Source organism: Pan paniscus, chromosome 6 (assembly GCF_029289425.2).
Source record: "Pan paniscus chromosome 6, NHGRI_mPanPan1-v2.0_pri, whole genome shotgun sequence".
Lineage (NCBI taxonomy): Eukaryota > Metazoa > Chordata > Mammalia > Primates > Hominidae > Pan > Pan paniscus.
This window is the reverse complement of record NC_073255.2, coordinates 43,285,664-43,311,650: the sequence shown is the minus strand read 5'-3', so window position 1 is coordinate 43,311,650 and position 25,987 is coordinate 43,285,664. Positions and strand designations below refer to the sequence as shown.

General features: G+C 37.8%; 1 protein-coding gene across 2 annotated transcripts in view; it reads left to right on the top strand.

The window, feature by feature from the left end:
• The window catches only part of LOC100995139 (amphiphysin), a 246,390-nt gene that overhangs the window by 149,585 nt on the left and 70,818 nt on the right, over positions 1 to 25,987 (top strand). For both annotated transcript variants that reach the window (XM_003812226.4, XM_003812227.4), the window contains exons 6-11: positions 4,881 to 4,988; positions 6,433 to 6,518; positions 14,926 to 15,001; positions 15,635 to 15,717; positions 18,071 to 18,209; positions 19,791 to 19,919. In XM_003812226.4, the coding sequence (XP_003812274.2) occupies positions 4,881 to 4,988; positions 6,433 to 6,518; positions 14,926 to 15,001; positions 15,635 to 15,717; positions 18,071 to 18,209; positions 19,791 to 19,919 (621 nt within the window). The remainder of the gene's footprint in view (positions 1 to 4,880; positions 4,989 to 6,432; positions 6,519 to 14,925; positions 15,002 to 15,634; positions 15,718 to 18,070; positions 18,210 to 19,790; positions 19,920 to 25,987) is intronic.

Here is a 25,987-nt window from a genome sequence, read left to right as displayed (position 1 = left end):
TTAGTAGAATACTCGGTGGAGTGTTTTACAAAAATACTCAGTGGAGAATTTTTAAAGCATGGAACACAGTTGACTTCCTTGCCTCCTATTGAAATCAACAGGCCATGTGCAGTTAAAACCTCAGGCAAATTTCCAAATATTTACTTGAGCCCATCAGTGAGGGCTATGAAGGACCATTCATGAGGGGATGATGTTTAACTCTTCCAGCTGTGATTGGCGGGATACCCTGCGTTATGGTTTCTGTTATGCAGCATTGACATCTGAAATCAATGTTATAATAAGAGCCTGCTTGTCACCAACCCAGGCAGGCTTACAGCTGTGAGCAGTTATTGTAAAATATAGTTTGGATTCTATCTTGGCAGCCATGCATGAGCAACTAAGCATGTATTTACTGCAGTGTACCAAAATGAATTCCAATTTGGGATTATTATGGAAGTTTAAAAAATGTATAATAACTTATTTTTTAACTATAGAGGTTCAGTGCACAATGAGAAATCTCAACAACTTCTTTTTCTCTTTTCAAGAAATGTAAGTTAAATTTATAATGTAATTTAATTAAGTTTCCTATTGGATGGTTAAATAAGAATTATATAATTTTCCATAAAAAAAGCTAATGTGTGTCAACCTTACCCTTATTTAGGAGATTTGGGTTCTCCCCCCAAGTTTCCCAAATATCAGATAGGTAAGGAAATAAGATTGATTTATCTTTTCTAACCCCAAAATGTATGCATCAAAATGAGTGATATTCTTCAAAATAGTCATTTCTACCATGGTAAGCTATCCTTGTAATTGACTTAAAAATTACATAAGAAAATGAGTCACATTATTTACTTTGCTTCTTGTTTTTGAACAAAAATAAGATTACCTAGTGCACTCTTCCATCTTATTCTAAGACTTAAAAGTTATTGATTCATAGATGCTTTCAAAAATCAAATTCATCTTCAGAGAATCAAGATTTGCTGCTTGGAAGATATTAAAGGAATGCCCCAGGCTAGAAGGCAAGTCCATAAGGAAGAGCTTTATAAGAGTTTGCATATAGTTATGTAGGCCACTGCTTCAAGGGATAGCCTCCTTTGAAGGTAACACATTTTTGCTAAAAGTAATGAGCCTTGTCACCTTATAGGCACATGGTGTTCACCATACCTAATTGAAGGGTTTCCACTCTACTCTGCCTAGGCTAACTCATTGCATACTTTGAGTGACTGGGTGTGTATCTCCATGCTTTCTGCTAGTATACTAGTTGTAAGTGGTAGGTGCAGGGAAAATGAAAGCAATTAGAAATAGCCAAAGAGGTTAACTGCCCCAACCCACCTCTCACCAGTCCTGAAGGGTGTGTAGAAGAATAGCATAGAGTGACAGGTTGTAGTTGACTCATAAAGTCTGTCAGAGAAATGGTGGGAGCTGTTGGAAGAAGCACTAACCGAGACTGAGAAGCAGGGATGAGATTGGATGAGGTGAGCAAAGAACCCATGGTGCAAATTAGAGGGAGGAAGTTGCTAACCCTGCACTCACATGACCCTGAGAGTAAGGGGCCTTCTTAAATTTTGTGCCCTGTCTCACCTGCCTCACCCTACTCCTGGCGCTGGTCACTGGGGCCAACTTCTAATTCAGGTCACTTTTGCCACAGACTTGCTGAGCAATTTCAGACAAATTAGAGGTTATCTCATGCAGCTCCACATTTCCTAAAAGTAAAATGGAGATAATCCCTGAAACACTCATTCTATAGGTTGCTAGAAGGATCCATCAGATGTGACAATGCTTTGTAAGCCATAACCATTTATATTATTGTGTTTTTTTTTCTTTTTCCTACCATATCAAATTTTTTAAAGCATCTCCTCCTGGGTTAGTTCTTATTTTTCAAATAGCTGGGCATAACTGGACTATGGGGAAGATTTTTTTTAAACTGTAGATATCTAGGGCTTGCCTCAGTCTAATTAAATCAGAATCTCTTAGTGTAGGGCTCAGGAATCAATATATTTTATGATACTTCCTTATTCGTTCTACTTATTTTTACATTTTTCTCATTTATTTGACATAACAATTTATTTAATTGGCATATAATAATTGTTCATATTTATGGGGCACGTAGATACTTCTTTATTAACTTATTTCTTAGTTGCTGCCTTATAATGTATAATATACATCTTTAACATATTAGGTTTAACTTGAAATAATGTATGTTACTTCATGTATTATTTAAGAACAGTACAACAGTACACTTTCAGTTCCCACCTCCTTTCCTTTGCACTGTTATTGTCATACATTTTTCTTTTACATGTTATAAACCCCACAATACATTAGTTATGTTTTTTTGCTCTGAATGATCAGTTACCTTTTCAAGCAATTAAAAGTAGGAAAACAAAATCTTTTATATTTTACATTGATTTTTATCTTTTCTGGTACTCATTTTTCTGTGTAGCTCCACTTCATATTAAAATTCTTATGCTGGCAATGAATTCCCTCAGCCTTTGTTTGTCTGAAAAAAAATATTTCATCTTCACTTTTGTAAGATATTTTCATTGGGTGTGGAATTCTGAGTTGGCAGATTTCTTTTAACTTTTATTTTTCAGTACTGTAAATATATCATCCAATGTGTTCTGGTTTGCATGGTTTCTGAAGATTAGCATCCCGTAATTCTTACCTTTTTATTGTATGTTTTTCTTTTATTCTTGATGTTAAGTAGTTTGACTATGATGTATTTAGGTGTGTATTGTTTGGTATTTTTCCTTTTTGGTATTCTCTGAGTTTCTTGCATCTATACCTTGATGTCTTCATTATTTAAAAAAATTTTTTCAGCCATTATCTCTTGAAATATTGCTTATTATTCTCTCATCTCTTTTTGAGACCTCAATTATATTATGTTAGACCATTTTATATTGCATTGTAGGTCTTAGATGCTCAATTCTCTCTTTGTTTTCTTCAATTCTTTTTCGTTTTTGTGTTTTAATGGAAATAATTTATTGTGACCTGTCTTCAAGTACACTATTTATTTCCTCAGCTTTTTCGAGTTTAGTAATGGGCCCACTGAATCAATTTTTCCTCTCTGATAACATTTTAAAAATTTCTAGCGTTTCCATTTGATTTCTATTTGACCATTAAGGTTTCTATATCTCTTCTGAAATTCCCCATCTGATTATCTTTGTTGTTGACTTTTTCAAACTAGATACTTTAACATATTAGTCGTAGTCATTTTAAAATTCCTGTTTGTTACTTCCAACATCTGAGTCATGTCTGAGTCTGTCTCTGTTGTCTGCTTTACCTTTTCTCATGGGTTGTTTTTTTTGTTTTTGTGTATTTTGTAATTTTTGATTGAATGCCAGACATCATGTATAGGATAGTGAGTACTGAAATAATATTTATGTCTGGAAATTGGCCAGCCTTTTTGTCAGGCCGTTAATATGAGAGTTGGAATCAATTAATCAGGACCTGAGCTGCATTGGGTCTTTATTTTTGCTATTGTTACTTCAGTGCACTGCAGCTTTCAAATTCCTCCAGAATTGGACTGCTAATGCCTTGTACTTATATTTTAATATCTGTAGTATTTTCAAATTCTTAGGTTGAAGCCTGACTTGGGGGCCCTTAGGTGCTGGGGGGTTTCTCTCAGTGTGGCTGCTGCTTATTAGATTTTAGTTGTCTTTGTATGCCTGTATTGCAGAAGGGGTCTCTCTCCTTGCACTGTCCTCCTCCAGTGGTAGGCCACTATTGCTTGTTTTTTAGTGTTATAGCTTGTAGTGGAGTTAGGGCTGTTTTTGTTGTTGTTGTTGTATTGTTTGTTTGTTTGTTTTAAATCCTTTCCCGGCCTTGTTTTAGGCAAAGTCAGCCTCATATCTGTGGTTGGATTTGAGCGAGAGTTTCCTTCCCTGCCCAAGTTGGAGCAGTCCACTACTTGTTGTAGGAGTCAGGTCTTGGGCCTAGGAAGCTTTTATGCCCCTTGAGACTTTTTCTTTTACCCTTTTGCCTACAGCAATTATTTTTGCCTAAAATCTAGAGGTCAGAAGGCTCTCCGTCTCTACCAGAGCCACATTGGTTTTACTTTTATTGTTCCCTGAGAAGCAGTAGATCTTTGCTTGCACCTGTGGGTAGAAGGGTTTGGTGCCCCCTCCTCAAGCGGCTTAAAGCTTTTTGTTTTTGTGGTTGTTGTTGTTGTTGTTGTTGTTGTTAAGAGGAAATGTTCCATAGAAATGAGCAGGGCTTTACGCCTATCCCCTAGCAGCCATATATCACCTCATTCTCATCCACACTGCAAGGGAATGTCTTGTTCTCAGACTTTCTCATGGCTTCCAATGTTGACCCATGGGAAAGAGCTTGCCCATTAGCACAATCTGTGCCTTTGGCCCTGTGTCTTTGGCCACCAGCTATTCCAAATGACACATTAGTCCAGGGGATTCTAATGAACAAAGTATTGAGAATCACTTGTAGGAAAAGAGATTTCTTAGGAAGTAAATCTGTTTTTATAGAATTGCTGTTGGTGTGAGTGTTATCAGAATTATAAAACCAAATCTAACATAGTTTCCCACTATCTTCAGAATAGAACATTTAAAGATTTCGACTAGAGAATAATGAGTATAGTTTTGCCTTCTCTCCCTGACCAATTCTGGATTATTTTCTGGTCTTTGACTGCAAACTCTGCCCTCAGCTGCTTGTGATTAACCTAATTATTATCAAAAGGGAAGATATTTATCTAATGGCTTCAACACAAAGGATTGGAGGTGTTCATCTGATTTTCAGAAGCCACTTAGCTAGTGAAACTCCAGCTCATCTTGATCTCCAGTCAAGATCCTCAGCAGCTCTGGCCAAAGAAAGCATTTTGGCACCTGGCTGTCAAAGGGAGACTCTTATGTCCATGCTTCTTTCTTAGTGAGTGCATTTCCTGTTGACAGAATCGCATCGCCAAGCGCAGCAGGAAGCTAGTGGACTATGACAGTGCCCGCCACCATCTGGAAGCTCTGCAGAGCTCCAAGAGGAAGGATGAGAGTCGAATCTCTAAGGTAGGGATTGAGCCCATGGTGAATACCACTCTCCGTATTTGATGACCTGTTGCAGCTTTACTTTTTAAAATTAAATGCCTACTCTGTAAAAGGAGATTGGAATCTGAACAGAATTTAAACTGAAACATAGTGCTTTTTATTATTTTTAATTAAAATAAGGCCTTTCATTACATTGTACAGTTCATATGGGGATACTGACTCACACATTTTGATCAGAATAAACTTTGACCTACAATGTTGCGGGATCAAAGAAAGTAGTGTGTCTGCACTTCCTTAGATGGTTGTGGTCCACCCTCAGTGCTGAAATGCAGATGCAGATGGGACACCAAGCTGAAATTCTCAGAGGTGACTTTTGATTGTCTGAGAGTACAGACGTATGGATTTGCATAAAACAAATTTTCTGTTAGAAAACATTTTTTAGTAGCTTTCACCATGTATGTCAGCAAGTTACAGATGCCGACTAACTGAAGTCACTTCCTAACTATACCCTCTTCTTCCAGTCATGCCTTTTCCTATGTGCCTACACACAGTTGCCTGAATGGTCTTTCTACATTGAGATATGTTTCTCAACTGCTTAAGTCTTTTAATGGTTTCTATTGCCTCTACAAAAAATACTTAATTTCTTAGTACCACATAAAAGATCCTCACAATTTGGCTGTAACTCACCTGTCCATCCTGATCAACTTTCAAGTCTTCTTTCCCCTCCTCGCCTTCTTCCGTAAACATACCATGAGCCAGAACTACACATCAGTTTCTGAGCAGTTCACAATAACAAATGCCCTTGGTGAGAGGCCTCCTAGATACCAGGCACTCTGTTCAACACTTCATCTACATTAACTTTCCTTAATACTCAAAACAACCTGCGAGGTACACAGTGGTAAAGCAGTCTGACAAGTTCACATGGTAAGCTGGAATTCCATTTCAAGGCTTTCCACCTTTATGTATTGTAATGTCTTTCTTACCCCCTCCTTTAGCAAACATTTTCTGATTCTTTAGGATTCAGTTTAAAAATTACCTTCTCTCTTCTCTGCACCACCTTCCATATAGCATGCTCTATAACACATTGTAAGTCCCTTTTGTAAATACATCCTGTAATGTAATTATTTAGACTTTCCACTAGACTGGGAATTTCCTGGGGATGCATTCATGTCCAGTATCCATAGCAGAGCTGTCTACATGGCAGGCAGCTAACACATTTTTGTAGAATAAATGAATCAGCCAGAAACTGCAAGAGCAACCATTGTAATCAAACCGGTTTCCAGTTTTAGGGAGTCTTAGTGTTTCATGTTTAATTAAAAAACAAGGATATGCTTTTAACCAAATACTCTCCTACTCAAAATATTTCCAAGATGCCATAAGACTATTCTTATTTTATGTTAAATGATGCTGTTGTGTATAGAAATGGTCTTTCTTAGTGTAAACACATGTTATGTTTCATTCCTAGGCAGAAGAAGAATTTCAGAAAGCACAGAAAGTGTTTGAAGAGTTTAACGTTGACTTACAAGAAGAGTTACCATCATTATGGTCAAGGTAAAAATGTTTCTCTATGGGTTGCTCATGTTCCTTTTAGAAATTCAAGATCAGTGAATATCCCTTATCTTGTCTTTATTATTGCTGTGACATTTCAACACTGTCCAGTGAAAGTGTTCTTTATCTGTGCTTTCCAGTATGGTAGCTACTTGTCACCAGTGGGTATTGATTGCTTGGAATATGGCTAGGATTAAAAAGGAGGAACTAAATTTTAAACTTAATTTATTTTGTTCCAATTTATTTATATTTAAATAACCATCTGTGGCTAGTAGCTGCCATATAGGATGACACAATTTTAGACCTTGATCTGTTTCTCAAGTGGAGACCTAAATCTCGATTAGAGGCATTAGGAGGACTGCCCTTCATCTTGAAACTTAACAATAATATCCTTTCAGTTCTTGGAGGAACTTCCTTTATTCCAAGAGCTCATCTAGTCATCTGGCTTAGATGGTAAGCCTCTACTTTCAGCCCTGACTTTTAAATCTGAACTGTATTTGTATTTTAAGCACCAGATATTCTTACTTACACGTTACTCTGCATTTCTCGTGGAATTACGTGCATTTTTTAAATAGTTGTTCTGTTTTTCCTGCTCAGTGGTAGAACAAAGAAGTTGTTGGATGAAATAGGACCTTATGATCCTTAATCTCTCAGCATCCTCATGCTCCCACCCCAAATTAGCCAGAGTTGTGCTTAAAATAATGCCACGTTATTTTAAATCAGGTCCTCTATTTCTAACTTCCAACTAGATGGATTTGCCTCTAAAGCCTTCCTATATACAAATTCTAGAGCTTCTATTTACCCACAAAAATTGTAAGCATTTTGAGGGTCTATACTAAAGTTTGCCCATTTTTGTGTTCATCACTAGTGTTTTTAGTTTTTGCCAATAAAAGGCACTCTATGTTTCTCTCTGAACTGAAATATCTGGATGAAATTTTGGCTAGTTTTTACCTCAGTGTCCAGCCATCACCCAAAGTCCAACATGTGAAATTATGTCATTGTTCATCTGAATTTACTCATTCTCTCTACATCTGCATTTCTTTTTCTTTTTATTTATTTTATTTTATTTTATTTTTTTGGTGCCATTATTTCCGGGTTCCGAAACCTCAAAGCTTTGCAATTGTTACCTACAGGAAACCAAAGAGCCATCAAAATAAACAATCTATCATTTTTTTGGTGTGGGCTTCTGGATCACTCTCCCTTTCTCTGGTCCCACTGTCCCCACCCTAACCCTCGTCATCCTGTTGTGTATTATGATGGTAGTCTTGCCCTTACATTTATTTCTTTGACCTCTTCCTGTACACCTTTGTTTTCAGAAGCTCCACCTTGACATCTCTGTGGCCTGCTTAGGACCTCACTGTATGTGCCTAAAGAAGACCTCTTCTCTCCCCCAGAGAGGATTTAAACAACCTGAATATATACAACTTTTAGGGATAGAGATAAAACAAATATCTATTTATGATTTGAATTTATTTAGTTATTCACGTTTATTTAAAATCACAAATTATATGATGCTATGGCTTTTTTTAAAAAAAATACAGATATTACTTTTTTGCTCTTACATTTCATGGAATACTTTTATCCAAAATCTTTACATATATCTTTAGCATCAGTGTTTTTGTCCTTACTTAAGATACTCATCATCTCAACTAGTAGTTCTCCAGAGCTTATCATCATCTTCAACAGATATTTAGTTCCACACACAGGTTGTCATTTACATACAATTAAGACAGTTATACTTTTTATTTCCCCTGTAAAGGAATTTTTTTATGATTTCTAATGTAATTGCTTAATCGCTTTTTAAACTGATCTTCAAAAAGTCTTGGGTACCACAGTGTTCAAGGCTTTCAATGATGAGATAATACCCCTGGGAAATTGCCAGTGCCAATTATGAAACTTTGGGGAAATTGCCAGAATTGCCAAGAGACAGATATTTATTATTTGCCTTAATATGTATTGGGTATATAACTAAGGTTTTTCTAGTGATCTCTACTACATCCAAAACTAGCATTGATGTTATTTCAGTCTTTTGTGCCCTTCCTAAATTGTATTTGGTTATTCAAAGTAAAGTAATTGTTGGAGTGTCTTGTAGCGTGAAAGACTTTGTAGGGACTTAAAAACAAAGGGAATATCTGAGGGATAGTTTTGGAAAGAAACCTTTCCCCTTTTCTGGTCATACACAGTATAAATGTTTCAATGCTTTTGAAATCAATCTAATGTCTCACTCTGGCACTTAGGAAATAACATCAGTCAAAACTAGTTTTTCAATCCAGATCCTGCCTTTCGATCAAAACCTGACTTAGGCCTTCCTTTCTATGTAGCATATTTCTTAATGAAATCCAGATTAGTCAACCGTAATAATTGTGTGCATTGTGTATGCTGTATACCAAAGATCATTTTTTGGAATACTTCTATTTGCTAGGTGTCATTTTATGTACTTTACATATATAACCTCTAATCATTACAATTACAGATCTCTCCATTTCACAGATGAGAAGCTAAAGATCATATTAATTAAATACCTTACCTTAGATTGTTAAGCTTGTAAATCCTAAAGGTAGCATTTAAAAACACTTTGGTGTTTTGTTTTGTTTTCCTGTGAATCCTGCTGCTTTTATCTAGGGCCTCTCTTTATCTAAAATGAGATTGCATTCAGTCATAATTTTTCAAGTTATTCCATAAATACATATGTTCTTTAACAAGCCATATTACTCAACCTTGAAATTGAAATTAGTATTTTGTATCTTCTTTGCCTCCTATGAGGAAATACATAATACTGGGTATGAAGTAATAAACATATTACATGTTAGTTATTAATGCATCAAACTATTTATAATCCTTCAGAATGTTGAGTGGAATGTTCTATATATGCCTGTGAGGTTCAGGCTGACTATATGTTGTTCAAGTTTTCTATTTCCTTACTATCTTCTTCCTTGTTGAAAGTGAGATATTGAGGTCTCCCACCATTATTGGGCTTATTTCTGTCTTCATTTCTGTCAGCTTTTGCTTAATGTATTTTAGGGCTCTTTTGTTAGCTGTATATATGTTTATAACTGGTATATCTTCTTGATGGATTGACTGTTTTTTCTTTATAAACTGTCCTTCTTTGTGTCTAATAATTTTGACTATTTTGTCTGATATTACTATAGCCATTCAAGCTCTCTTTTCATTACTCTTTGCATGGAATATTATTTTTTCCATTTTTAAACTTTCTACCTATCTTGAATTTAAAGTGTGTCTCTTGTAGGCAGTATTTAGTTGGATCATTTGTGTGTGCACATGGTGTGTGTTTTATCCATTCTGCCAGCCTCTGCCTTTTGATTGCTGTGCTCAGTCCATTTATCTTTATATAATTACAAATAATGTAGGCTTTTCTGTCTACTATTTTGGTAATTGCTTTGTGTGCCTTATGTCTTTTTTTGTTTCTCTATTCCTCCATTACTGCCAAGTGTAGAAAACTTTCAAAATTTTGGATTTAAACTGATCTTCAAAGATTAGTAGTTCATGAGGGAGAAATGAACTACTGCTTAGAGGGGGATGCAGGTTCAATTTTAAAAAAGGAAATACTAGAATATGATTGCAGGTTGTAAAGGAGCTTATAGATTATATAGATAGAGATGATAGAGTGTTATCACCAAGAAGGAAGGACTCTAAAGAGAATTCTTGAGGTAAATCTTGTAAAATAAGTAAAGCCACCATTTAGTGAAAAGGATATTCTAGGCTGACATAGAGTATGAATAAAGGCCTGTGGGTTGAAGCAGATATCTGGGTTCATGGAACTTTAGTCTAATGTAACTCAGGGTCAGAGTGATAGTGTCTAGGAGGGGCTTGTGGTGATGAAGCAGGAGAAAGACAGGGATCAGATACATTTATCATGCATTCAACAAATATTTATTGACCACCTACTGTGTGTGAAGAACTCCGTTAGATGTTAAAGATTCTGTACTGAAAGTTTTTGTTTGCTTGGAGCTTATATTGAAGGACAGGGAAAGGCAGTTATCTTTAAAAGAAATGAAAAATAAGATATCAGACAATAAGTTCAATGCAGAAAAAAATTTAAAAAACGATAATTTAGTAGAGAGTGACATGAGATGGTGTAACTCAGACTATAGTTTGGATGTTTAGGGAAGTTGTCCCTCAAACAGATAGACAGTATATAAAGAAAAGGAAATTTTGGAAAGATTGAGTCTGGCTTATATATGTTGAGTTGAAGAATCATTAGGAAATTCAAAAAGATATGTCTATTAAGCTAAGTCTAAAGCTTGAAGAGAGGTTTGGGAGTCATTACCATATGGGTGGTAATGATGCCATGAGAGTTGATGAATTAGATGGTCGGATAGATCAAATGGCAAGATGAGGATCAAAGCAGAACCTTTGAGAGCACTAATATTTTATGGAATGTGCAAAAGAAGAGGGGACTGTGGAAAAGCCTTCCAAAAATTAATCAGAGATGTAGAAGGAGCCATGAGAGAGGGATATCTCAAAAAGGCAAGAATGGAGAGAATTTTAAAAATGAGGAGTGCCAGGACTATCATTTACAATAGAGGTATCAAGCAGATTAGGACTAAAGAGGCATCACCTTTGGTAAACATCCAGAGGGGTTTCAGTAGATGTTGGGATCAGAAGCTTGATTATAGGCATTGGAGACTCCAGTGGAGATGAGGAAGCAGCAACAGGTGTCTGTTATTTTGAGGATTCTAACTATGGTGGGCCTGAGGAATTGTGGCAGCTGGTATAGGGAAATTAGAGGGCAAGGGGAGCTTTCTAAAAATAACTTTTGTCATTTTGAGAAGATGGCATAGTTGTGGTAAAGGTGGAATAATTTAGGACTGAAGATATGTGGGGCAAACAGGGGATCAGGACAAGGAGGAAGGGTGTTGACAGGACTGACCAGAGAGTGTTGAGGGGTATACCACAGGGCCCAAGCTTGATAAAGCAGGATGTTCAACCTCATCAAGGGTAGTGGCCTGGAAGAAAAGTGCATTGATCTCACAGAGGTTTTGAAAGAAGCAGGTGGAATGGAAATGAATGAATGAGGGAGCTCATGGCCCAGGAAATTAGGTTAGTGGGTGGGCCACTAATCTGCCCCATTTCAGAGGTGAAATAGGTGAGTCATGGCAAGATCCAAGATGTCAGAGGCCAATGCAGAATGTATAAATAGAATGCTGGGGTCGCTAGTTAGAGGGCTCATGTTTTGGCTGGGTAGTCATAGGGTTGTTGAGGTCTACTGTGTTAGTGTTAGGATTTGGTGAGGGAGAGAGGGGAAACCATGAGGCATGCCATTGTGGATTGTGGTTGGGGTTGAGGAGTCTTGCTGAGAGGTTGATATTAAGCTTTGAAGAGGTTTAATATGAGTGCCATTAATCCTGAAATGGAGTGTAAATGAGCATAGAGGATCAGAAGAGAGCTAGGAAAAAACTCTTCCTCGTACTCCATCTCCATAGTAAGTGAAGGACAGCAGGGGTTGCCTCCTCCACTGCAAGAGGGTCTGGGGGAAGCACTGACACTCCCCTCCAGGGAGACAGATTTCCTTAGGGCATTGCGAAGGGGAGAGTGCTCAGGCCTGCAAACTGTAGCTGTGATAAGCTCAACCTAATTTTTCCTTTATTTCTGAGAACAAAGAAACATCTTAATAAAGAAATTAAGTTGGTTTTGACAGCTAATAAGAAGGGTCCTGAGGATGCCACATTTGGGGAAATGGTGAAGTCTCAGAGTCCCTTGTTTATAAAGAACTTGCAAAATGAAACTTTTAAGCAGATAATATCAGAATCAAGAGCCTGGTATGCTGGTACTCTGTGTCTGTATGTTCTACTGCTGGTTACATTAAGTTTTTACAAGCCAGGGTCACATCGGAATGTGCTCTTATAGTGGAATGAGTGCCAAGTTTCTTCATTCACTGGCTTGTTTATTCATTTATGGAATTTATTCATTTATTCATGCTTGCCGTGTACTAGGTGCTAGGGCTGTAATAGTGAACTAGTTAAAGGCATTCCCCTCTTTGCAGGATCTCTGACTTCATAAATTGGAGAAAATCACTATCAGTTGTATCAAAAATGTTGGATACTTTATCCTAATTAAATACATGCTAGTTGATTTAATTTCTAAATTAAAAAACAAAATATTAGAAATAGATGTTTAGTTATTCTAAATAAGATATTTCTGATACTACACCATTTTCTCAGGATAATAATTGATTTGACAACTTAAGATATGCTATATATCAGAAAACAAAATTGAAATATAGAAGAATGGGACTTCTTTTTTGTTTTTGCCTAATGCATCCAAAGTTAAATATGTTTAATAGAAGTGCCATTACATATTGATAGGAAAATCAATACTAAGAAATAAAAAAATTTGAATAGGTGATTCACAAAAGAAGGAATACAAATGAGCAATAAATAAATGAACGAAAGTGTTAACTTTAATTAAAGAAATATAAACTTAAAAGTCAGCGAGATGCTAACTTTTGGCTATCATATTTATAAAGGTTGTATGTAAGGTAATGTAAGGGACTATAAGTGGCCCAGTCTAGTGCGAGCAGTTGAGCAGTTTGACGGTGAACATCAGTGCTTATTTGGTTCACTCCTTTTACCAGCAAATACCTTCAAGAAATCTGTCCTAAGGAAATGAATAAGCTGTGTACAAAACCTTAATCATAGATATTCATTAGGGTTTTGTTTACCTAGAAAAAATTAATAAAAATAAAATAATACTCTCCAGTGAAGTTCAGCTTACACACCTCTTCCATCTGTACCCACCTTCTATTTAAATTGGACACTTCTTTCTGCAGCCCAAGTTTGTCCTCTTAAGCAGATGTTTGCAGCTGTCACAGGGCCCATTGCTCTCCTCTCTTCTCAGTTTCTCTGTTTCTGCCCATATCCACTCACTTTTGATATGTAATCATGTATGCCTTCTTGTTGTAACTTAACATTCCCATGTGGTTTTATAAGCTGCTTATTTCTAATATATATACACATATATATAAAATCTGCTTATTTCTCTTACACACACACACACACACACACACACACATATTTCCATTGTAAGTATAAATAGAGCAGCCCCTCTGGATGCTTCTCTAACTGGATTGTACGTTCCTAGAGACATGTTCACCTACCACTGTGCATGTACCCAGAGTTGGATAGGTCCTTTGTTGAGTAATTGAAGGAAGAAAAGTGTTAAGAATTACTGTCCCAGTTGACTGGGGCCTTGGAGAAGGGGTCATGAGTTGCCACTCAAAGTACCCCAGAAGACTTCTCTGCAAACACTGCGAGTGGGGTCCCTCTGCATAATGTATAGGTAGCCTGTAGGGTCTCTCCTTGCCTGTCAAGCTGCTGCCTTAATTAGCTTCCTCAAATACAGGTGCAAGTCTTCTCCTTTGCCCTATCTCAGACACATCTAGGGCTTGCCCACTGCCTGCCAATAAATATTGTGCTTCATGGTCTGGCAAGGACCTCTGCCCCAGAGAACCATCTGCTTCCTCACTAGGCTTTCCTCTCCCAGGCTCTGGTCTGATCTTCCTGGGGGCTTACCATTTCCCAAACACACTGTGGAGGATTTTCTTTATTAATGAATAGATGTCTACATGCATGTGTATTTGTATGCATATGAATAGGTATATGCACATGTATTTATGAATAAGTATATGATCTTTTAAAATCAATTAAAAGAAAAATATATGAAGTCAGGGTCACATGATCACTGTAGGTATAGAAATTTAAGATTAAGTCAAATATGTTAGGGATTTAAGTAAAGATAAGCCATAGAAGAAGTTAATCTCATTGCTATTATGAAGGGGCAGCTTATGTTTTCATTTACTCAGTGATGACACGCTCTTATTTTTGATGAGCAATTAGAATTAATTTACGGGTTTTGTATTTCCTTCTATGAAACAAATTTCAGAGTCCAAACACATAATAATAACTAGACCATTTATAGTTTATAAAAGTTAATAATGAACTTCTCAAATCTTGAAAGCAAGAAACAGTAACTAAAATATAAATAAGTTCTCAGGGCGGGGGTTCCATAAGCGTTGTCTCTGAATCAGCAGCATCAGTTATCACCTAGAAACTCATCAGAAATACAAATTCTCAGTCTTCATGTTCAGACCCACTGGATCAGAAACACACCCTTCAGGTGGTTCTCATGCACACTAAGGTTTGAGAATCACTGTCTTAAGGCACTGAATTTTAGGAGAGGTCATGCTCTATGCCAAAAGTTACTTGTTTTTGTTCATTAACAGATGAGGAAATGTTGGGCTTGCTTTGGGTTCAGTATTTTATTTAGTCCAAAGTTATTCAAAATGGTGTAAAAGAACCTGGGTTTTCATACATTTCATTGCTATTAAAATTATTTTTACTGACTGGTCTTTCCCTCTCTCTTCTTTCCTCTTTGTGTTTCCACATGGCAGACGAGTTGGATTTTATGTTAATACTTTCAAAAACGTCTCCAGCCTTGAAGCCAAGTTTCATAAGGAAATTGCGGTGGTGAGTCATGACGATAATTTTTGCATATGGAATATAAAGTAAAGGAAGGTTTATTTTGGAAGCAAATGAAATGGGATAGAATTATCCAAAGAATTCACCCTTTTGTATGTTTCTTTTAGCAGTGTGTTGTTACCCTCGGTAACATTTCTACGGTTTTTCATAGTGATCACATAGTTCTTTGTATCTTTTGAAGATTTTGCCACAGTTTTACAGTGTTGTTTCTTTTACCAGGCAGTTTATAAAGTTGGAATTCCCAGTGGTATTTTAGGCTAATGAAAAATTGCTCTCAAAATATTTAGGTAATCAACAACTCTGTTGTTGATTGCTTTTTGTTGTTGTTCAAAAGGGTGGAGTCAATGTAAACAGTAAGCTTTTGTTTTCTGCTCTGTACTCTGGTTAATAAATAAATAAATATATATATATATATATTTAGTTTACTCGTGTTTCGTTTGTTTCAGTTTTGACATAGATTTTCAATTTGAACCATATACAGAATTTCAGTTATCCTGAGGCCATCCAAGCTATCATAAAATTTATAGCTTCTCAATAAGCAATTTCTTTCTTGGGGAGAATAGCCTGAATTGGCACCAGAATGACATGTGACTAATAGACAAGTGGCCTCTGTCCCCTTAGCTTTGCCACAAACTGTATGAAGTGATGACGAAACTGGGTGACCAGCACGCCGACAAGGCCTTCACCATCCAAGGAGCGCCCAGGTAGGCCCCTGCTCATTGGAGCACCTGTAATGTCCTGCTTGTTAAAATTTCTGCAATCTGTGGACCAGCCTGTACTATTTTATTTATCCTACAAAAGTCCCACAGGAGCCTTTTCACCCTAGAAGCTGACACTAATTTTATTTTTGTGCTTTTACATTTATTTCTGGCCTTCAGTGACCCAACTAGGATTCTTCTTCTTGTCACAACAGCATTGACTTTCTGCCTCTCTGCCTCTCTCTGCTTTCCATGAGGCCTGATAGCAACAGTGTGAAATTTTAATATATAATGTATATGCTTGTTGTAATATACAATTTGTTATGCACTTAATATTTTCTCTGGAGAAGAAAGGAATTCCCAAAGTTTATGACAGTTTGTCTTGATTGTTATCATTGATGCTGACATCTTTCATGAATCCATTTTGGGAAAGGAAAGAGGAAGTAGGTGAGATCTCATCTTCCTCTTACCTCCTGACTCTTGATCTGGTGAACACTGTGCTGTTTTTGTTTTATTGCACGTTGCATTATGAGTATGCCAGTCAAATACCCCGGAGCCCCAATGATCCATAGGTGAACTGTCTACCTTGCCAGGGTTCGGCTGCACACCAGCTTTCTCCAGTGACTCTGGAATCCTTTTTATTCCATCCTTCGCAGACTTTACGTGCTCAGAGATTGAAGGCTAGTGAGCTGGGAGTCAGAAGACCCAGCTTTCGGTTTTCTGATTTTGCAATTAACTTGCTTTGCCTTCCTTGAGTAAGTTCAAAACCTCTCTGGTTAGAGGTCTCATTTTTTTTAATTCAATAGAAAAAAAAAGATACTATTGAACTACATGGTTTCCAAGGTAATATACAGTCCTGACATTCTATATTTGCCATTTTAATACAAACACTTATTTGCATACATTTATGAAAACACACATAGTCATACACATGAACCAACTTCTACATATGTTAATGTTTGGATCCCTCTAGAGATTGTTAATTTTCTTATTCCCTGCTCTTTGGATTAGCCCTACTTATAGGTTCTGCTATGGTTTCTATACTATGTAAGCAGTAGTATATCTTCTCTTTCTAAGGGAAAGAATGTTGCCTGAAAGAATACATAAGAGAGGCAGAGTTACTGTTTTCAGTATGGTTATTTCAGTATGGGGCTAGGCACGAAGGAAGAATTGGAATGGGAATATCAGAATGATATTTGAGTGTTTTAAAAATGAAGTGCATGAAAAAATTTAGGGTTGTTCCCTTACATGGAAATGAAAGGGACAAATTCATCTGAAAATTTTAATGTTGCCAAATGAGATACAGTGAAGAAAAAGCGGTGCCATGACCACTTAATGAATGTTCCTTTCACTTTTTTTCAACATTCCTCTGCAGAATGAGGTGGTGAGTGAGCTCAGTGGCATCTCTATTAAGCTTAGATTGGGGCTATGTTTCCATCTGAGGCCATGATTGCTGGCATATGACCCCAATCATGTGGCATGTCTGTGTTCTCGCTAAAGGACCCAGTTTCCTCAGCCCTTTGAATATGTAGACCATGCTGCTGTGTACATGCTCTTTTATTTTGGGGTACAGACTCTGTTTCTTCGAGCTGTAGACTTTAGAAATTCTTAGAGAGTAGGATGTGTCCTGAGTGCTTCTTAGTCATCACATTTGGGCTGTTCCCGAGCGTCTGGCCACATGCCGGGAACATGGTGGGTTCTTAGTAAACGAAACTGAATCTTGTCTGATTTTGTTGCACATTTCAAGATGCCTGAGTTGAGTAGTTATTTATAAGGTCTAGAAAGAGAAATAATTAGTGAGTTTATTTCCAAATGTTATTAGAAAGCACTTCTACAAAATCCTTACTAACACTATCCTAAGGTTACCTTTTAATATAAAAGTTACAATTTTCATAGTTTTTTATAGATTGTGACATGGCAAGATTCTCTTGTAAATAGAAAGTGAAATGAGTAAAATCAATTCAGCTTATGTTTGGAAGATTCTTGCAGAACTTGTTTGAAAGAACAGAGGGCTTGCATTACTAAGACCTGAATTCAGATTCACTAAATTGCTGGGTGATTTTAGAGTTTTTATTTTTAACCTATCTATGCCCCACTTTACTACTTGTAAAGTGGGGACAATAAAACATGGCTACTGTGAAGACAAAAGATAATACATGAATGAGGTCTCTGTGGTGCAAATAAATGGTACCAGTTATCACCATCACTGTTGCAATTAACCAGAATTAACCTGGAAGGGGAGAGCAGGACAACAGACAGTACCTGTTAGGCTTCTGGGTTTCTCTGAGATGGAAAACCCCTGATTAGATGAATACTGTTCTGGAGAAGGCCCCTTGCCCAATCCCCTGTGTTCCTCTAGTGATTCGGGTCCTCTCCGCATTGCAAAGACACCATCACCGCCTGAGGAGCCTTCACCCCTCCCGAGCCCGACAGCAAGTCCAAATCATACATTAGCACCTGCGTCTCCCGCACCAGCACGGCCTCGGTCACCTTCACAGGTAGGAAGAGGTCAAATATATTGGGGGATAGAGCTCGTGATGAGGTGAAGGTGGCCCCATCTAGGATAATCCCACGGTGCTGGGGCTTTAAGAGAAGTTTCCAGTTAGGGAGACTGAGATGTGAGGCTTTAGGCATTGTGATTGTCATGACAGTATCCACCTGCTTTTCTTATTTGACTTGATATTTCCTCACATGCCCTATATTCAAGTTTTTTGGGACTTCTTACCACGTTCTCGGCATGCTCAGGCAAGCATGCTCTCTCTTCTCCTATCTCTTGCTACAAAACTCTTTTCTTTCAATGCTCCATTCAAATCCTACCTCTGCATGAAACCTTCCCTCTCCTAGTGGTTTAGAGTTGGCAAGTACTGCCAAGAAAAGCAGTTATGTTTATATGTCATCTCACATTTTTTGGTACACCTGGACATTTTTTAGTACACACACTTGCATATGAGTGGCCACTTAATAAAATTGAATTGAAGAAATAATTGAAGAGAAACAATAAGGGCTGGGCAAAGGTAACTGTACAGAGAAACTACCACCTTTATTCTCCCTATGTTGGGTGAAAATGAAATTTCTGTAGAAAAATTTATAGTCCCCAGTCCAGTTCAAGCTTTCTTGTACAGATGCTGCTTGCCTTACAAAGGGGTTGTGTCCTGATAAACCCATCATAAGTAGAAAATATTGCAAGTTAAAATGCATTAAATACACCTAACCTGTTGAGCATCATGACTTAGCCCAGCCTACCTTAAACGCGCCAAGAACACTTAACATTAGCCTACAGTTAGACAAAGTTATCTAACACAAAGCCTATTTTATAACCGTGTTGACTATCTTGTGTAATTTACTGACTATAGTACACTGTAGAACATATTAGCAGTCCTTTACCCTCGTGATCACAGGGCTAACTGGGAAGTGTGGTTCACTGCCACTGCCCCGCCTCATGAGAGAGTGTCTTCACACATTCTGCTGAATGCCTATTGCTTTTACACTTTCCTAAAGTCCAAAAAAATCATAGATTGAACCATCGTAAGTTGAGGACCATCTATATGTAGTTGAACTAAGGAAAGTCTTGGGAAGATACATGTATTAAACAGACCTTTAAAGTTTTCTACTTTTCAAAATCCTTGAATGGAAAGTGAAATGTAAGCTGCCTATAGTAGGTCTCACCAATTCAAATGAAAAGCTGCTTTAGTTTTGAAATTTTAATTTATTTCCAAAATGAGAAATTATTTTCAGTTTAGTTCAGAAGAGGGTATTGCCCTAGTTTAACCTTTAAAGTATATGTGCCTGGCCCTGCAGCTCTGTGTATTGTACTTGAGTTGAGATGAATGGACTCTTATAGCCTCAGTTTTGTTTTTGCCTTGAACCATGGCTTATCAGGGCTCAGAGAGCCTCACAAGTAGACAGCATTCTTTACCTGTATCAGATAGGCTTGCTGCTATATGCAGATATAAGTTTCAATCAGAGCTCAATCTGTCCATGTAGCTCTGTTCATGTGACCTTTCTTCGTGTCTGACACATTGAAAGACACATTCTTCGTGTCTTTGGCTGGATTAATGTTTGTATTTAATGCTTCCTAGACAAGGAAAGGGCCTCCTGTCCCACCTCTACCTAAAGTCACCCCGACAAAGGAACTGCAGCAGGAGAACATCATCAGTTTCTTTGAGGACAACTTTGTTCCAGAAATTAGTGTGACAACACCTTCCCAGGTAAGTGCCTGGTTCAGGGCTGGTATGTCCATGAAAGTCCCATGGTGGAAGGACTCTCAGGGGCTAGCCCTAAAGAAAGTGGCGGTGCCAGAACCAACAATATAATTTTAATTGTCATTCAGGCTTGTTTTAATTACTTGATTAGTCTGAAGCATTCTTACATGGGAGATGTACAGTATTTGAAAATTATCTTTTTTTTAATTAAGGGTAGTATATACTTATAGAAAATTGGAAAAATATTGAAAAGTATAAAATGAATAATTTATCTTATTTTTAAAAATTGTTTTATTGATACCAAATATTTTACATATTTATGGGACACATGTATTTGTCATATGCATAGGATGTGGAATGATCGAGTTAGGGTATTTGGGGTATCTATCACCTTGAGCATTTATCATTTCTATGCATTGGTAACATTTCAAGCCGTCTCTTCTAGCTACTTTGAAATACCTAATACATTGTTGCTGACTACAGTCACCCTAATCTGCTATTGAATATTGGGGCTTATTTGTTCAATCTAACTGTACGTTTGCATCCACTAACCAACCTCTCTTTATCTCCTCCTTCCACCCACACATCCTTCTCAGCCTCTGGTATCTGTTATTCTATCCTCTATCTCCATGAGATCGATTGTTTCTAAGCTCCCATATATTAGTAATTTGTGGCATCTGTCTTTTCTGTGCCTGGCTTATTTCACTTAACATAATGACCTCCAGCTCCATCCATGTTATTGCAAATAATATTATTTCATTCTTTTTTGGTTCAGTAGTGTGTGTGTGTCTATACCATTGTGTGTCTATACCACATTTTCTATATCCATTTGCCCATCAATGGACACTTAAGTTGATTCTCTATCTTTACTGTTATCATTAGTGCTGTGATAACCATGCAAATGCAGGTATTCCTTTGATATACACATTTCTTTTCTTTTGGATAAGTACCCAATAATGGGATTGCTGGATCTTATGGTAGTTCTATTTTTAGTTTTTTTTTGAGGAATCTCCCTACTGTTTTCTGTACTAGTTGCACCAATTCTATTCCCACCAACACTGTATAAGAGTTCCTTTTTCTCCACATCCTTGCCAGCATCTATTATGTTTTGTTCTTTTAATAATAGCCATTCTAATTGGGGTACGATGACATCTCAATTTGGTTTTGATTTGGATTTCCCTGATACTTAGTGATGCTAAGCATGTTTGTGTATATCTGTTGGCCATATGTTTTCTTTTGAGAAATGTCTATTTATGTCCTTAGCCCACTTTTTCATGGGATTGTTTTTTTAATTATTGAGTTGAGTTCCTTGTACATTCTGAATATTATTCCCTTGTTGAATGTCCGTCTGTAAATATTTTCTCCCATTCAACAGGTTGTCTTTTCACCCTATTTATTGTTTCCTTTGTGTGCAGATGCCATTTAGTTTAATATAGCCTCATTTTTTCTATTATTATTATAGTTATCTGTGCTTTTGAGGTCTTACCCATGCAATTTTCCTTAAACTGATGTCTTGAGGTGTTTCCCTATGTCCTTTTCTAGTTGTTTTATAGTTTTGGGTCTTATGTTTAAGCATTTAATTCATCTTAAGTTGATTTTTATATATCAGGAGAGACAGGGATCCAGTTTCATTTTTCTGCATGTGGATATCCAATTTTCCCAGCACTATTTATTGAAGAAGGTGTCCTTTCCCCAGTATATGTTCTTGATACCTTTATTGAAAATGAGTTGGCTGTCAAAATGTGGATTTATTACTGGGCTTTGTATTTTGTTCCATTGGTCTATGTGTCTATTTTTATACCAATGTCATGCTGTTTTGGTTACTATAGACTTGTAATATGTTTAGAAGTCAGGTAATGTGATGTCTCCAGCTTTGTTCTTGTAGCTCAGAATTTCTTTGGCTATTTTGGCTCTTTTTTTTGGTTTCATGCAAATTTTATGATTTTTTCTAATTCTGCTGAAAATGTCGTTGGTATTTTGGTAGGCGTTGCATTGTATCTGTAGATTGCTTTGGGCATTATGGTTATTTTTACAATATTAATTTTTCTGATCCTTGTCCTTTTAATTTTCTTTCATCAGTATTTTGTAGTTTTCCTCAAACAGATCTTTCACTTCCTTGGCTAAATTTGTTCCCAGGTATTTTATTTTGTTGTAGCTGTTGTAAATGGTATTGCCATGTTGATTTCTTTCCCTTCTGGCTCTTTATTGGTGTACAGAAATGCTACCGATTTTTGTATGTTGATTTTTTTTACATATCCTGCAACTTTGCTGAACTTATTTATCAAATTTAGGAGGTTTTTTTTGGTGGATTCTTTCATTTTTTCTAGCTATAAGGTCATACTATCAGCAAAGAGGAACAATTTGGCTTCTTCTTATCCAATTTGAAAGCCTTTTATTTCTTTATCTTGCCTGATTGCTCTGGCTAGGACTTCCAGTGCTATATTGAATGGGAGAGGTGAAAGTGGGCATCCTTATCTTGTTCCTTATCTTGTTCATAGAAGAAAGGCTTTCAGCTTTTCTCCCATTCACTATGATGCTACCTGTGCTTTTGTCATATATGGCCTTTGTTATTTTGAGGTCAGTTCCTTCTATTTCCTAGTTGGTTGAGAGTTTTCATCATGAAGCAGTGTTGAATTTTATCAAATGCTTTTTCTCTATCTATTGAGATAATCATGTAGATTTGTGCTTAATTCTGTTGATGTGATGTATTAGGTTTATTGTTTTGCTAAGTTAAACTATCCTTAGATCCCGGATATAAATCCCACTTGGTCGTGGTGTGTCATCTGTTTGATGTGCTGTTGGATTTGGTTTGCTAGTATTTTGTTAAGGATTTTTGCATTTATGTTTATCATGAATATTTGCCTATAGTTTTCTTTTTGTTGTTGTTTTTTTGTTTGATTTTGGTATTAAGATAGTGCTGGCCTTGTAGAATGAGTTAGGGAGCGTTCTTTCCTCTTCAATTTTTTGGAATAGTTTCAGGAGGACTGGTATTGATAGGGTTGGGCTGTGAATTCAACTAATTCTAGGCTTCTGTTTGTTGGGAGACTTCTTTATTTTTATTTTATTATAGATTCAGGGGATACATGTGGAGTTTTGTAACATGGAGACATTGCGTGATGCTGAGGTTTGAGCTTCTAATGATCTCATCACCCAGATAGTGAACATAGTCCCCAGTAGGTAGTATTTTACCTTTGCCCACCTCCCTCCATCCCTCCGCTATCTTTTTGTGAGACCAAACACACAAATGAGGAAGAGAAATGACTCAAGTGGTACTACTGCAGTATACTACCAAACCATGGTGACATATGTGTCATTGTATGACATATATATGTGACATATATACACACACACATACAAAATGACCAGAAAACAATTAACATTATGACAGTCACAAAACCTCACATATTAGTAATAGCCTTGAAAGAAAACAGATTAAATTAAAAGATAAACTGACTAAATAAATAAGCAGATGCTTTTCTCTTGCCGTTCTTAGTATTCTGTCTTTTATTTTTGCCTTAGTACATAGTTTGACTGTAATATAGCATTGAGAAGACCTTTTTGCATTGTATCTGTTTAAGGATATTTGGGCTTCCTATATCTGGATGGCTAGGTCTCTTGCTAGACTTGGGATGTTTTCAACCTAATACTTCATTAAATTGATTTTCTAGCCCATTTGTTCTCTCTTGGCCCTCAAGGACACCAATAATTCAAATATTTCATTGCATTATATTGTCCCAAATATCAGGAAGGCTTTGTCCATTCTTTTTTATTTATTTTTGTCTCACTGGGTTATTTCAAAGACCTATCTTAAAGTTCTGAGATGCTTTCTTCTGTTTGATCTAGCCTCTGGTTGAAGCTTCCAAATGTGTTTTGTATTTCAGTCAATAAATTCTTCAGTTCCAGAATTTCTATTTGTTTCTTTTAAAAAATATCTCTTTGGTAAATTTTTCATTCATATCCTAAAATGTTTTTCTGATTTCTTTGTTTTTCAAAATTTTCTTGTAGCTCACTGAGATTCTTTAAAAGCAATATTTTGAATTCTTTATCTTGTTTCTTTGGAAGTGTCATATTTCCTTGCTGTTTTATGATTCTGTTTCATTGTGTTGATATCTGTGCATCTGGTATAACTTCCAATTTCCAATCTGGTTGCTTCTTCCAATTCTTTGAAATTGGTTTTTGTAGGGGAGGGCTTTTCTCTGAAGATGTATATATGTTGTTGGTTGAGTCGGACATTTTGGCTTTGATTTTGGCCACATGTATTAGTGTGATCTTTGTATGATTTATTTGGCTGTAAATAGTGTCAGTTGTACTTGTGATTTGCTCAATGACTTAGGGTACATTTGCTAGCAGGGGGCCAGGGTAAAGTTTTGCTGAGGACAAGGATGCCAGGTTGACCAATCTTTGGGCCCCAGTGGAGGCAGTGGTAGGCTGAGCATTGCTTGTGCTTGGCTCCAATGTGGGTTACACTAGCTCCAGTGTTAGTGAGTCCAGACAGGCTGATTCTTGGGCTCCAGTAGGCTTGCTCAGATATTGGTAGTGGCAGCAGTAGGATGAGTGTGTGGTCAGGTTCTCAAATCTCTGGGCAGCTGCTGTGATGTGGGTGATGTCAGTAGCGGTGGTGGAGTAACCCACGGAACCCAAGTGGGCCACTCTGGTGTTGGTGATAGCTATGACAGGTTGGGTGTGCCAGTCCCTTGGCCTGCTGGTGGTGCATTCTGGTCCAATCTCAGACCCAGGAGGAATATTCAGGTGCCAACAGTGGTAGACTGGGCTGGGAGATTTCCAGGCCCCTGAACAGCATGCTGAAGCACTGGGGTGACAAGATTGATCCAGTAGCTTGTCCTGAGGTCAAGCTACATTGACACTGGTTGTGACATGCTGGGTAGGGTGGTTTCCAGCCTGCTGACAAAATGTTCAGGTGTAGGAGGCACCACACTGCCCTGTGGATCTGCTATTAGGGAGGTCAAAGCCTCTCATGGTGGGAGCAGTGTAGGGAGGTAGCTGTGGGACACGTAGTTTCCTTGTGCCTTGGTCCCACTGCAACCTGCAGCAGCAGCAGTGGGATTTGTCCACAAAGTGTCTGCAAGTGCCTGGCTTCCCCTCTCCCTCTTTGGCCCGGTGGTAGCAGCAGTAGCATCAGCCTTGGCCCCAGGGAGGGATACAGACCTTTGGAAGCTAGGCTTTCAGAATGGCACCCACTGCAACTGGGGAAGGTGGGGGCCCCTCTAAGGTGGTGTAGTATAGGTAGGTGTGGGTCTGTGGGGAGTGCAGTTTTCTCATTTCTTGGTTCCACAGCAGCCCTCAGAGGTGCATAGGATTTCTCCTAGCAGTACATGAAAGTGTGAGGCCTCTCCTCTCCCTTCTTGGCCTGGCCATGACAGTGGCAGTATCTGCCCCAGAGCAGAATGCAGTCCTTTTGGGGGCTTAGCTCAGAATGCCTACAAGCTGCAGCCACTCAGGACATGGTTGCCTATGGGGCTCCTTGTGAGTTCTCTCTCTGGAACAATGTCTCTGTGTGGTCCCTAGGCAGCTACCCATGTAAATCTTGAAGCCCATATCAGTTGAGGGGTTCTCCCGTAGCTAGGGTTGTAAAAAGATGGTGGTGGGTATGTGGAGTCCTGGGAATTCTCACTTATCTTTTCCTCACATCTGGGAGCTTCTCCTGGATCCCAGCTGAGGAAAGCCTTGCTGCCCTCTCCTTGCTTGCTTTCAGTGCTTCCCATCACTTCTCTGTTGAATCCCAGTGTTCTCTCTTAGGTGATCTATTCACAGTGTGAATATCTACTTGCTATTTTGCTTCCGCTCTGTGGAAGAAGCATGTACTAGTTTTCTTTAGTCGGCCATCTTGAGAATCTCCCAGAATAAAGAATTGTAGGCTGGGCGCGGTGGCTCACACCTGTAATCCCAGCATTTTGGGAGGCCAAGGCGGGCAGATCACCTGAGGTCAGGAGTTCGAGACAAGTCTGACCAACAAGGGGAAACCCTGTCGCTACTAAAAATACAAAAATTAGCCAGGCATGGTGGCGCATGCCTGTAATCCCAGCTACTCGGAAGGCTGAGGCAGGAGGAGGTGG